This window comes from Anneissia japonica, unplaced genomic scaffold (assembly GCF_011630105.1).
Source record: "Anneissia japonica isolate Jap-2015-1 unplaced genomic scaffold, ASM1163010v1 scaffold287712_len2945570_cov188, whole genome shotgun sequence".
Classification (NCBI taxonomy): Eukaryota; Metazoa; Echinodermata; class Crinoidea; order Comatulida; family Comatulidae; genus Anneissia; species Anneissia japonica.
The window spans coordinates 322,127-336,533 of record NW_022704401.1 but is presented as its reverse complement, the minus strand read 5'-3'; the positions used below and the strand labels follow the sequence as shown (position 1 = coordinate 336,533).

Genomic DNA, 14,407 nt, shown 5'->3' with positions numbered 1-14,407 from the left:
CCATTGCTCCCTCCGGTCTTAATGTATCTTTTAATGCTTTTAAGATATAATTTCTCATCTTGTTTGGATTTGGATTTGGATTTTGGACCATGTGTTTGATTATTATTGCTTTTATTTGATCAGCTCTTTTTATTTTTTTATTTTATTTATATACTTTTTATTTTTATTTTTTTTTTCTTTTCGTTTTCATTTTTATATTCATATAGGCCTATATATTATTTCTTCTTATATATAGTTTATATATATGTATATGATTCTTACCATAGTATATTTTTCCCGCGTTTTTATCTTGACTGCTTGTTTGTAGCTTGACATACGCCCTTAAGGCTTTTGTTCTTTTTTCTATTATAGCGTTGCTTCACGTCAATGTTGCTTTGTCTTACGTCCGTTATATTTGTATATATTGTTTTTCTTTTTTTTATGCTGTACACCTGATGAAGGCCTATGGCCTGGTCTTAGTACCAAGTTTTTAAATTTACCTGACTTGTAGGACCAGACGAGGAAGAAGCACCTTGTCTTCGAAAAAGTTTCAGTTCATTCAACAGTTCAGCCTTTTCATTTTCTAACCGTTCATTTGTTAACCTAGAAAAAGAAATAATATATATAATAAAGAAGAAGTGATTGGCCTCATAATAAGGTACACATAAACAGATGGTTCTATTATTTATTAGGGTGTTCAAGTTTACATTTCTCCAAAAAATGACAATAATGAATTAAAACTCTTAAGTTACAGCTCCACATCCACTCCCATGACAATATTTACTGAATAAAAGCATAGATCAACACAAATGTATAGTCACCTGGTCATTTGAAGGTGTTGAACCAGCTGTTCATCTGTATTGGCATCAATTGGGAATCTCTCCAGAACAATGATCTTCTGCTTGAGTTCCTCTACCTCATGGATCATCTGCTGTTCCCTCTGGGCTGCATCTCGTAGCAGTTGCTTCATGTCTTGTATAGTAGAACTCTGGAGAACGATTATTGGATATGAATGATGCAAAAATTTGGCATGCTTGGCACATCATTTAAAACCTATGCATGTTATGCTAGTGCGGATACATTTCTTTGACTCTTACTCTCATTATTTATCACAATTAATATATATCTGATGATATTTATGTCACAAAGTAAAATTTAAATAAATTTGCAAAATTCATGCAGTACAAAGCATAATAGACTTCAGTGACCAGGAAGGACTACAAGCACTACTGAGTGTACTGTACTACTAGGGTTAGTACTACTGGGTGTAGTACTACTGGGTGTAGCACTACTGGATGTAGCACTATTAGGTGTAGTAGAGATACTGAAATTCCATAAATTAATATAGATAATTTACTCAACACATAAGCTTTACAAAATAAGTTCCTTTTACTTTTTTTTCTATATCGAGCTCCATATTTTTCATTTTTTCTTCGTACATCCTGGTGACCACGATGGATTTCCAACTCTTGCTGTCGGATGCTTCTGTCTTCACCCCACGGGCCTGCTCAAGTTCCAGCTTTTGTTGACTCTATTCATAAAAAAAAAAAAAAAAAAAAAGCAGGCACATTACCTATGCTTAAAATTAATTAATTTTGCTATTTTCAAACATCATAAAATAAAAATATTTTGGACCCTGAAAAAAGGAAAAAAACAACCCTAGGATTTTATATCAGACACAAAGTTCTTTCTTCTTAGTACTATCACTTAGTTCAGGTTGATTAAAGACATATTCTTTTTATTTAGGCAATTAATGCTTGTGTGCAGTTAAGCAGTAATAGTACTTTACCTGCTGCAGATCCCGTGTTGTCTTGTTCATGTCCACTTCCATCTGGCTCTTGCTTAACCTTAGTTTTTTATTATCTTCAACCTCCTTCTTTAGTTCCCGTCTTAATTTCTCATTTTCGGATGCAACTTTTGCTATTCCTTTTTGCGAGCTCTCATAACGCTGACTTAACTGGCCCCCATATGTTAACTTTACCTTTTCTAGTTCACTCTGGAAAACAATAAGGGAAAAAATAAAAAGAAAAGAAAAACATACAATACAATACAAATCTTTCTTTGTCAAAGCCGTTTTCATAGTACTTGCGAACAAACTTATTATTATATTTTGGGTTAATTTAAATTAATATATTCTGGTTTTTTTTTACACATCTAATGGAATTGAAAATACCTTCCAAAAATATATACAAAGCTACAGTGTATCTATTAAAACATTTTTAAATCAAATCTTCATGTCTAAAAAAGAGAGCCTTACTTTTAATTCTTTATTTTTTTCTCGTAAACTATGTATTTCTGTTTGGGTCACAACTCCTGGAGCCTTCTTCAGTTGTTCATTCTCTGACTGAACTCTCTCTACCACTTTCTTCATCAGTCCAATTATTCGTTCTAATTCAGGAACAGACTTTCCACTGCTTCCACCAGACTGCAAACAAGAATGATTAACCTTTATTTTGAATCATAAAATCTTATTCTATTTTGTGAATACTGACCTGGATAAACCAACTAATATTCTTTGTTCCTGAAATGCAACATCCCTTCGGCAAAATTGAAGTCCCAGGGCGGCATGTACAAATCATCTCCCAAACATGGTCCTCATTTCCTATTTGCCTGTGCTTGAATAAGGACACTTTTTTTATTTGAATCTTACTCAAAGTGTTGTTGCAGTTTTTTTTTATTTCACCCAATTTCTTTGCTTTCTTGAGTCTCTGCCTCAGTAGTGCACAGTAGCGGAGCCTGAGGCACAGGCCGAATGTGGAAACTAATGGTAAAAGTGCAACACAATGTTAAAAGATGGGAGAAGAACTCACTAGAACAACTCAATGTAAAATGTTTGGTTTGAATCCTGCCAGGAACAATACATTTTCTGAAATATTTTGTGTAATATGAAAACACGTGCAGCTTATCTTATACTAATTTTCAGTGACAAATTGTGCATGATTACCTTTCGGAGACTGCCAGAGCTGCTGCGCAGTAACTTCTGGCGCTCCTTCTCCAAATCCTCCTTCAGCACTTCTGTGTATTGTTGAAGATCGGTGATCCGAGCTTTCAAACGAGGCACGTCTTTCTTGGCCTGCTCTGCATCAAATTTTAGCTCAATGTTCTCCTCTGTCAATTTCAGAAGCTGTTTCTGAAGTTCTTCCTCTCTTCCTTCCAACAAAGCATTTGAATCTAACTTTTATTTAAAAAAAAATAATGTAAATAAAGATATACTGTATCAACAAGCTTATTACACTTACACTTTTGGGTTCTTAAAGTGGTATTCACCATGGTTGTATGTCATAGTACATTCTATCAGTGCTTAAACATTATTAATTTAAAGGAAAACGTGCAGAGGTGTCAACAGTATTTGCCAGGTGGAGATGAGAGAGGTGTCCTTCCACCTACACTAATTATGATTAATTAGGGGGTTGGGGTGGGATTTAAGGTGGAATAGTATTTACCCCATACTTTTTCCCACTAAAATGTAATAAGCGCTAGTCTTAGAGAGGCTTCAGTGCAATGCGTATTGGAGAGTACAGGTATTCAAGAGCGGTTATTATTGTAGTGCTAAAATGGTACTGTGTTGTACATAGTCCTATCTGACTTGTTGCAGTGTTACTAACCTGAAAGAGAATAGATACTTAAAAGGTACCCATTTATACAAAAAAAAAGCATGTTAGGTTTACACTCTTAGGCGCTGTGTTGTTTATTCAAAATACAATATGTTTCTATAAATGCTACAGTGCATATTCGACAACAGTGCTTAGTGGAAAAAGAAAAATCATGTTTTCCGTGGTACATATTTGAGAGCGGTGCCTCATTTGAGGAGAGGTGTTTTTTTGATGGGAGATGCTCTTTGGTATCCGTTGTTTTGCTGGTCTTGGACTAACAATGTTCTGTCTAGTTCAGATGATTTCACCTACCTGTACGTTACTTGCAAGTCGCCTTGACATTTCATTTTCCATAGCTGATATCTTACTGGTCAGTATTTCATTTCTTTTCTCCACCTCGGCAAGGGCACCGGCATTTCCCAGTGCCAGCTGTCTCCTCAAGGAAGCAACCTAATCAAACAAGCAACCAACATCTTTTTATCAGGTTTTCTATTTCAAATTGTTGTAAAAAAACCTTCTAGGTAAGAGTGCACACAGCGACACACACTGAAGTGAACAATTAAATTAAATTATTTTCTATATTACTTAAGGTGTAAGTTCCATAAGAAACTTAGCATTTGTCAACTTACCCTTGGACAAAAATGCATCTATGCATTAATAAATAATGTGGAGAAAATATGGTATGATAAAAATTTACATTAGGAATTCGAAGATGTTACATAATATTTGGAAGAAAACATGTTTTATCAAAATTTGAACCTATTTTCACCAGTGGCATCTTAGGCCCATGAGCTTTCGGGGGCTGGGACTTCAAAGAAACAGGGGGCTCATAGCTCTTCTTACTACTACCACCACAGTAATATAGAGCTTTGACCAGTCTTTTTAGTCCAAAAATCGGTAGATGATTACCCACTCAAACATCTCCAGGAGTAAAAATACTTTCCTGACACGCAAAGGGCCCCCAACATTTTCTAGCCCCCAAACCCCATGACTAGTTGTTATTCCACTGATTTCAACTCTACCTCTTCCTCAAGTTCATAATTTTGTTGTTTTAATTCCTCAATCTTTGGATCACTTCTGCTGGGGGGAGTTGGTTTAAACCCGGCTGGTTTCCTCGATGTCACACCAGTTGTTCGGCTCATTTGTATTTTTTCATTTCTTTTGAAAAACAAAACCGAAATTGTACTGTTACAATGTACTCCACAATCAGAGTAATGTAATTGATAAATATACATAAACAATAAACAGATATTTCTTAAAAACAACACAAGTGATGCTGGTAGTCTATGAGATGGTTTACTGTATAAACTGACTAGTAAATTGCTATTGTTTCTTTTAAAACACCTCTACAACAAAAATCAATTGTCCCAGCACGTGACTGCACCAATACCGCATTGTCCTCATTCCTTTGTCGTTGGTCAATGAGCAACGATCACACCCACAGATATTTCTTTAAATTTCACATTTATATAATTCATAAAATCTGAAATCAAATATATTTAGTATACAAACCTGTTGAGGGCTTCTTTTAACATTTCATTGTTTTTCTTCAATTTTTCTGTGTCTTTTTCTTTCTCTTTCAGTTTGTTCTGAAGAGCTTCAACTCTTTTTTCCCATTTCTTCTTTTCTTCCCATCTTGCAACTTCAATCCCAGACTAAATTGTAGCAAACATAAAAACATTATATAGAATACTGTTATTGGTCAAAAATCATAACATTTATTATAATACTTATAGTTATAACTCTTATTCATATTGTTGTAAAGGTATATGGAGAGCCTGGGCCAACTAGGTAGCAGCTTGAAATACAAAATAATATATCATTTTATACTTAATTTCACATAATGTGGTCTGGCAGAAAATAGACAGTCTTTTCTTACTGTGCTGAAATGTTTTCAATTTGACTTTTCATTTCCATATCATGAGCATCAGTAATTTTAAGATATTGCTATGTTGTAAATATCTTTGCTTATCAAACACAGTTCTTAACAGTTACATGCCACCTGAGCATTATAACAAGGTGGTAAAAATCCTACTAAAAATAGAAACAAGGACTGTGGGAAAAAAGCTGTTCTTTATTTCTTTATAGTTGGATGGCCAAGCGCTTAAATCAGGGGCATTGCAACCTACAGCCATAATATTGGAATGCTCGCCTATAATGGTTCTGGTGGTGGAAGTCTTCTCGAATAAGGACTATAAACCGTAGGCCCAGTAAACACAATGGTTCGTGTGCACTATAAAGAACCCAGTACATCTTTCGAGACGAGTAAGGGGTTTACTCTGTTGTACTGGTCCATACAGTAAATTTTGAATTATATTACAAATAGAGTACTGATATCGAATTATAACACACACTGACAAAAACAAACAAATAAACAATTACATCATGATGAAAATGGAATATAAAAATGATGTTTGTTATTGTGGTTGATGATGTAGGCAATGCTGTTATTATCATCATAATACTAACTTCTTCTGTCTTTGCAGTTGAACCTTTCTCGCCTTTCTTCGTTTCTGCATCGTTCAATCTTCTTTCTAGAATGCGGATTTTCTTTTGTAATTCAGCTGTTTTGTTGCTACCTTCATCTTGAACAGGTTTCTAAAAATATGAAGATTTATTTCAATATTCAAGAAAATAAACTGTTGAGGGGTAGATTATAAGGTTTGGTTATTTTATGGAATGACAGGAAGGCAAGAAGAGATTACCAAATCAATGTATTAGCCTATAAAAGAATATAAATGCAATAAATATAAAGGAATATAAAAAAACAATATGAATGCAATCCAATGAATTATTTTTAATAACTTATATGTGTTATCCCTGGCATCATATTTTTTCTGCTGTATGAAATGGTTGATATTTGCTGTGTCCATTTGTATGTAATTTTTAAATTTTTAAAATAATATTTTAATGCAATTTTTTTATGTATTCAGAGATGTCAAAAAAAAAAAAACAGAAACGTAGTATAAAGAAATAATTTGTAAGGCAAAAGGATAATTGAGGTGTGTTACATATAACAGCTGAAGGTGATGATGTGGACGATGATGATGATGATGTTAATGATGATGACGATAAAGGTGAAGTGATAATGATGATAGAGGTGATGATGCAAAAAATATAATTTACATTTTATTGTCAACATAGATTCACATATGTAATGATAGAGACGGTAGTGGTAAAGTGTTATGTAAGAGGTAATAGGCCATACATTATTGCAAATAAATAATGATGTGGTGGAAATTACAGTACTGATAATAAATATAAACATCTTTGTAGAATTGGTTAGCGAATGGGTTGTGGCTAGGACACTCAACCTTGAGGTTATGGGTCTCGAAACCTTCGCTGTGCAGTTCGCTTGTCTCCTTAGGTAAGACACTTAATCTACGTTTGTCTCTCTCCATCCAGGAGTATAAATGGGTACCGGCATATGCTGGGAAGGTAAAACAGACTGCTGTGCAGGAGGAGTGGTGAACCCCCACAGCCTTGCACAGTCTGGCCCAAATGAGGCATTTTGTGGCAAAATGGCTAAGTTGTAGCAAAAATTTAAATTCAAGTTATTGGTATTTTCAGATACCTGAGTATGTGATCTTTAAAATGAGAGGTCATTCATTCAAATTGGACATTTCAAACCTAAGTTATTGGAAAGTGAAAGTACAGTACTTTTATAGTCAAGATAAACAGAATTTTGAGTAATTGCCTTTCAAAATTATTTGTGCATACATTGTTTAATAGAATGAACTATGAAAAATAATGTTAAATAAACAATTTGTTAACCACTTCCAGAACTAATACTTTGGGACATGATTAATAAGACATTAAACTGTTGACCTACAGTGAAAAACAAATTTGGATTTTTTGTCAATTTTTGAGCTCCCATATTTTATAGCTCATTTACTCAATACTAGACTGTGCGACAAATTTACCATTTCGCCACAACATGCCTCAAATGCCAAAGGAAGAGAGATGGGCACTTCGGCCTTTGAGCTCAGAGCTTCACGTTTCAACCTTTACTTGATGATAATCAAAATAATCAAATAATGTTCTTACCAAATCAATATCTTTTTCTAAATCTTCAATTTCAGCTTTCAATCGCACTCGCTCATCCTTCAACTCATCAATTAATGAGTTCTTCTTCAGAATTTCCTAATCAGTAAATGATCATTTTAATTATAATTTCTCTACATAGCATTACCAAACAGTAAAGTTAACTTATTAAAAATTAATGACGAACATTGAAAAACTTTTAAAATTGATTATAAAATCATCTAAAAAGCAAAAAAGTTCATTGGAATGATATAATTCAGATAAATCCAAATAACAGAAGAAATTGCAGAAAAAATGCAATAATAAAAAAAATAATAATAATAGGAAACACAGCACAAAAGTAAAACAAATCAAAAGTAATTTTGGGAAAATGTTTTATAGAAACAACTTTTAAAGTGCATTAAAAAATTAAGAATAAAGATATAAAATATGAATTAAGGTAAAGAAGAGTTGAGGTAAAAAAAAAAAAAGAAAAACATAAAATAGAAAACAAAAAACAGGATCAATCAAAGGCAGGGCTGAACAAAAGAGAGAGGATCATTATTATTGTTCAAAGGTTTGGTATTTAACAAGCCTATTACGTGTTTGAAAGTCTTTGAATAAATAATAAAATAGGTTTACAATGATGTACATCACAAATTGTGTTGGACTACTGGTCTCTAAATTGTATGGCTGGTTATAAAGTATTTAATTTTAATTTTATCTACCGTAATCAAAGGCAGACAGTTTATCCATGTAAGTAATGATGAAGCAGACACTGCAATCACAAAGAAAAATAAAATGAACAAAATTAATAAATATTACTTTACCTCATTTTTTCCTTGCAATTGAGTTTCAATTTCTTTCTCATGACCTTTGACCCTCTTCAGCTCTCGCTTAAATTTTTCCAGTTTGCCTTGAACATCTCCAAATTGCTCCTTCGTAATAAAAAGATGATAAAAATAGCAAATAATTAAACTGATAAAATACACAAATCAATTGTGATGTTGGTAGTAGGGGGCCAGTGCGCGCAAACCTCGCAAGGCTCCACTTTGCTGCAAGAACACGAGACACGTGGTCCAGAAATTTGTGGCTAACAATACACAAAGAAGGTTCTCTTTCAACGAATGTCGAATAGGGAATAAGGACATTTGTTAGGGAGAAAGTTCGTTTGTGGCGCCCTGGGTCAGACTGTTCCATTTTATTTTGAAGGGGTGTTCCGTTTTGGGAACAATGGCAATTAGTAGCTTTATCCAGGTAAGTATTCACGAAATAGACATAGCAAAATCGAAAACAATAGTAATGTATTCTAGTCCAAAGGTTTGGTGTAATATCTATAATTAGTGATGACTTCTAATAATATGAGAAATTGCTCTCTCTCTCTATATACATTTTATTGGGTTTATTTTGAAAAAGCGCCGCCAATATCTCGCAACTCACTAGGGGACTTCCATCGGCCTAGCCTAGCCTGAGCAGCTAGCTAGTTCTTGCGCTACACGCACAATGTTTAATTACATAGCGTGAAGTGCATAGGCCTCTGGAAGACCCCCAGTGGTAGTTGCGAGGTTATCGGAAATGTTCATCATGTCGGGGTGAGGGGGCTCCTCTTTGCTAATCTTTAGATCCACTACTGAATGTTTAAACCTACAGGTGTCCTGATGCTTCAAACAGAAAAAAAAATACTCAGATTATTTTTTTTTAAATTTTAAATTGTGTTAAATACCAAAAAAAATTTAAAAAAATTGAAAATACAAACAAATGTATTAAAATGTAAAATATAACAAAAACAAAAAGCTATCTTCATAAAAAATTGAATTATTTAAAAATGTTTGCTTGATAATTTTCCACTCCACCATTGAGAATTCACTAATGTGAATACACAAAATTATAAACACCTTCATTTTTTTTGTTTCTCTATCAACAAGCTTCTGAACATTCATATCTTGTTCCTGTTCATCTGCTTTAGCCTTTGCATTGTCTTGTGCCATTTCTACCATCTCGGCACGCACTGTCATCAGGGCTTGACTCAGAGCCTAAAAAAAAAACACAATGAGTTCTAATGACACTCAAAATATATTTTACACTATTTCAAAGTATAAGAAAACAAATTTATGTGGCTATTAATGGTATGGAAAATACACAATAAAAGCAATACATTTAAAATTAACATGGTAAAAAATATAAATGAGTATAAACTCTTTTTATGATAGTTTATTCAGGCCCCTGTACTTGAATTTGCCATACTTAATCTTCGCATCTTGACATAGACGCTGTCTAAAAATATCCCATGTATTTCTTATGTTATGCGATTTTAAAAACCTTCGCTAGTATTTCAATAAGCTGCAAATTAATAAGCTGCATTAAATCTAGCATAATGTTTAACATTATTTATTTCTATTCAAGTATAAAAAAAAACAAAAAAACAAACAGCTTGCAGGCTGAAAAAGTTGGTTTACAATGCAAAACAAGAATTTAAACCAAAATAAACAATAAAAGGATACAAAACTACAACTGTCAAAAACATTTTCTTATTCACAATGACTTATATTGCTAAAGGTAAAAACAGAAAATTTATCAGCCTAACCAATTGCCATTTTGAAATTGTATTAAGTGAGCATTAACTTCAATGTTAAATGTAATGTACCCTAATTTTACGCGGGCGCGTCACAACGCGCACGTACGCGTGCGTCAAAATTTTAAAATGCTCAAAATCACATTTAGATTAAATTAGAGCACATTTCAGGCCATTTTGAGCATTTCAAAATTTTTTGAAATTTACCACTACGCGTGCGCATTTTTACGCGCGCAGCACGTATGGAAGCTAGAAATTAATTTTGTTGTCACATTTTGGGTTCCTGACATTGTTTTGACAAGTTCCCAATCTTTTCAATCATTCTATGGCCAATAACAACACCGTACGCACGCATCAAACATAGTGACCTTTGTGCGCATTTGTGCCGATATACAGTGAAATTTTGCTAAAATCAGGCCTAATTTTAAACAGTTACAGCTCTTTAGGATGAAAGGTGACCCCCAATTTTTATTATATATTCTGAAAGCACATGAGTTGTAAATATGATTTTATAGGTCATAAATGCTGATCGGACATTATGACGTCATCATATTGCCATCTGAATTCAACAAACTGAATATTATTGATGACGTCATTTTAATAAATGCGCATTTGAGCGTATCTCGCTCATTCTTGATTGATTGTCTTCCAACTTTGAGTATGTTGTAGCTGAGGCAATTCTCTTTCATATATGTGGCACTTTTTTACATGTTGATGACGTCATCATGGTCAAAATATAGGGTTTTGCTTACCCCCCTCATCTTTCTTTCGTCAAGCCTTTGATGACCCCATAATCACCTTAATCATTTGTGATTTCTGAATCATATTTAGTGGGTATAAACTTCAGGTCATGGTCAAATGTTATGTACATTATATTTTTGTGCGCGCGTAATATTGCGAGCGTTCGCATGCGTCAAAATTAATATATGCTTTATATCATGTCTTTTTTTAAATCAGTTATAGCTCCTTAGGATGAAAGGTGACCCCTAACTTTTATTACATATTCTGAAAGCACATGAGCTGTAGATATGATTTTATATATCATAATAGCTGATCGGACATTGTGACATCATCATATTGCCATCTGAATTTTTTTTTTTAATTATTTCTTTTTTTCAAAACGTTGATGACGTCATATCATTTTAACCATTCGTCATTTCTGAATAATATTAAATGGGCTTATAATTCAGGTCAAGGTGTAATGTTAGGTATCTTACTTTTTTGTTTGCGCGTCTTAACGTGCGCGTACGCGTGAGTCAAAAATTACATATGCTTATAATTATGCCTATTTATAATCAAATATAGCTCCTTAGGATGAAAGGTGACCCCCAATTTTTATTACATATTCTAAAAGCACATGAGTTGTAGATATGATTTTATATATCATAATAGCTGATTGTGACGTCACCATAAATACTATGAATGATCATTACTCCTTCACCAACAGGCGTTTGTCAATGAAAGTTGATACATATATATATCTCATATCAGGAGACAACAGTGACATTAAGATGCGCACGTGCGTCATGACGTGCGCGTATGCATGAGTAAATCTTTTAAAATGCTCAAAATTCCTTTTTAACAAACTAAATTAGCATATTTTGCCATTATCAGCATTTAAATATTGTTCAATCCGCACATCGCACACTTCCTCGTAGGTCAAGGTCAAATCTAATTTAAGTTATTTACTTTCTTTATGTTTTTCTTTCGGCAAATCACCCTAAAACAAGGCTGGTCTAGAAATCAACTGCTCAGGGGAGCACAAGAATAGAATTGGCATTCTTCTTAAATAAAGGGAGGTAATAAGCCTGAGAAAAACAATCAATAGGAAGTGAATTTGAGTGTATTTTCTACATTATAGTAAACTCTAAAATTGAATAAATAAGCCTTTGAAACCCCTAAATTGCCTTATTTTTTTGGGCTTTGCTCCCTCGACCACTTTTGAAAGATTTTGAGCGACGTCCGACCACGCCCACTTTGCTCTCATCGAAAACCTCAGCCCCCCCAACCCCGGCGTCACCCCTGGACAGAAGTAAAGACCACGTAGACAAAGGTAAGGCACTTCAGGTAGCTCAAGTTGGCCCACACTGTCGGAAGGATGCATACCATCAGTTTGGTTTTCTTTGAGGTAAATGTAACTAACCAGTCTTCACCCCACTTCAGAACATACTTCAGATTGTTGTTAAATAACGCAACATCGTTGCAAGATGATCTAGAGGAGTTAGAGCAGAGAGAGTAGAGCTGCCAGCATACATAACGAGCTGAGATAAAACAGTATCTGGTAAATCATTTATATAGACAAGAAAGAGTATAGGTCCAAAAACAAAGCCTTGTGGGACACTAGAATTACTACAGCAGGTGGCAGAAGACTGTTCCTCAAGGGCCACATTCAACTTCCAGCTTTACAAAAAAAATCAGTGATTATTAAAGCATGTTTAACGTGAATCCATAAGGCTGGCATAAACAGTGTTGCCTCATTAATATATATAAAAGTTGGCACAATGCTCTTGCTGCAGTTTCCTGACATTATTATGCTGCCCTCATACATTTTCTACTAGAAAAAATTCATGCACTGTTGAAGTTGTACTATCTACATTGGATCAGTTGTACTGCACATTATGATGGATACTGAGGTTTATCAGAACATCAAAAGATGAAAGCACCATCAATATGACCTGCTACAGAAAAAAACCACAGAAAGGTATAACTGCAAGCAACTTTAAATGTATTAATGAATTTAAATTTCAAAATGATTGGTTTCACTTACATCTGGTTGTCTGTGTTCTGTTTAACAAATTTGTTTGTGGTCACACTCAAAGGAAGTAATGAGTTGATTGTTTTCATATATGGACGCAATATGTTTGAAATTGGAGATAAGGCCAAGTACATTTGTTATGGCAACCGAACAGATAATGCTATTTTCCGCTGGAATATTCCTGACAGGATGAAACATCAGGTGAAAATGGAATTCAATAAAAATTGGATAGAAATATGTGTAAATCTAGAATCTCATGCCTCACAAATCACATGTACTATTGAAGAGGGCGATTTTGAAGCATCTGCATCTATGTTAATTATGGTGATCATTCCAGAATATCCTGAACTATCAAAAGAAGCATTTGCTACTTGTCTTAAATCAAAAGAAGCATCAACTACTTCACTTAAATCAGAAGAAGTACCAATAACTTCACTTAAATCAGAAGTATCAACTACTTCACTTAAATCAGAAAAAGTATCAATTACCTCACTTAAATCAGAAAAAGTATCAACTACTTTACTTAAATCAGAAGAAGTATCAACTACTTTACTTAAATCAGAAGAAGTATTAACTACTCTACTTACTTCAGAAGAAGTATTAACTACTCTACTTACTTCAGAAGAAGTATTAACTACTTTACTTACTTCAGAAGAAGAATCAACTACTTTACTTGAATCAGAAGAAGAATCAACTACTTTACTTGAATCAGAAGAAGTATTAACTACTTTACTTAAATCAGATGAATCAACTACTTTACTTAGATCAGAAGAATCAACTACTTTACTTAGATCAGAAGAATCAACTACTTTACTTAAACCAATTACTTGGCTTCTTTTTTTCATCAAAGTAAAAGTGTTGCTTCTGTTGCTTATTTATGGGGGACACTGCTGCAAAAAAATTATTAAGAGTAAAAATGGTGGTGAACATCCCCAGCCACTGACAGACCATTAATCCCTACGTCAGAGGCAGAAATTTCATTGACTTAACTATCACTTTATTAAACAATCATTTTAATAAAGCCAGGCTCTGGAGGAAAACATTTCTTATATGTTCTACAAGTGATTTTTAAGACACTCAAGGGATGTATAAAAAACAAATGGACATGAACCCAGTCAGGTTATTTCTGGTAAATTTGAGCTCAATTATTGGTTCATGGTTAAAAATTTTACTTTCGAACTTAACTCTCACTATCTATCAGTACACAAATGGTACATGTCTTTTTTTATCCAGAAAGATAAAATAATATTGCTAGAAGAAAGAAAGATGACCCATAAATGACTCTAAACTCATGAACACCATAAAGGCCCTGAAATATGCCAATGCATGTGCAGAGGACAAGACTGCACTATGTTATTTGTGACAGAAATAGACTTTAAAGCTAGGACCCGAAAAAAAAAAATGTTTTGATACAGTATGTTGTAAAACTGATTTTTCTAAGTCACAAAAAGAATATTTGACAAAAAAACTTGGGAGTGGTTGATG

At 33.7% G+C, this 14,407-nt stretch overlaps 1 protein-coding gene across 2 annotated transcripts in view; it reads right to left on the bottom strand.

The window, feature by feature from the left end:
• Positions 1-14,407, bottom strand: part of LOC117104616 (centrosomal protein of 290 kDa-like) — an 82,133-nt gene that overhangs the window by 2,514 nt on the left and 65,212 nt on the right. For both annotated transcript variants that reach the window (XM_033245471.1, XM_033245472.1), the window contains exons 37-49: positions 9,491-9,628; positions 8,426-8,533; positions 7,620-7,715; positions 6,042-6,170; positions 5,085-5,227; positions 4,595-4,730; positions 3,885-4,022; positions 2,924-3,154; positions 2,237-2,404; positions 1,769-1,975; positions 1,373-1,510; positions 801-967; positions 480-582 (exon numbers count right to left, since the gene is read on the bottom strand). In XM_033245471.1, coding sequence (XP_033101362.1) covers positions 480-582; positions 801-967; positions 1,373-1,510; positions 1,769-1,975; positions 2,237-2,404; positions 2,924-3,154; positions 3,885-4,022; positions 4,595-4,730; positions 5,085-5,227; positions 6,042-6,170; positions 7,620-7,715; positions 8,426-8,533; positions 9,491-9,628 — 1,902 coding nt within the window. The remainder of the gene's footprint in view (positions 1-479; positions 583-800; positions 968-1,372; positions 1,511-1,768; positions 1,976-2,236; positions 2,405-2,923; positions 3,155-3,884; positions 4,023-4,594; positions 4,731-5,084; positions 5,228-6,041; positions 6,171-7,619; positions 7,716-8,425; positions 8,534-9,490; positions 9,629-14,407) is intronic.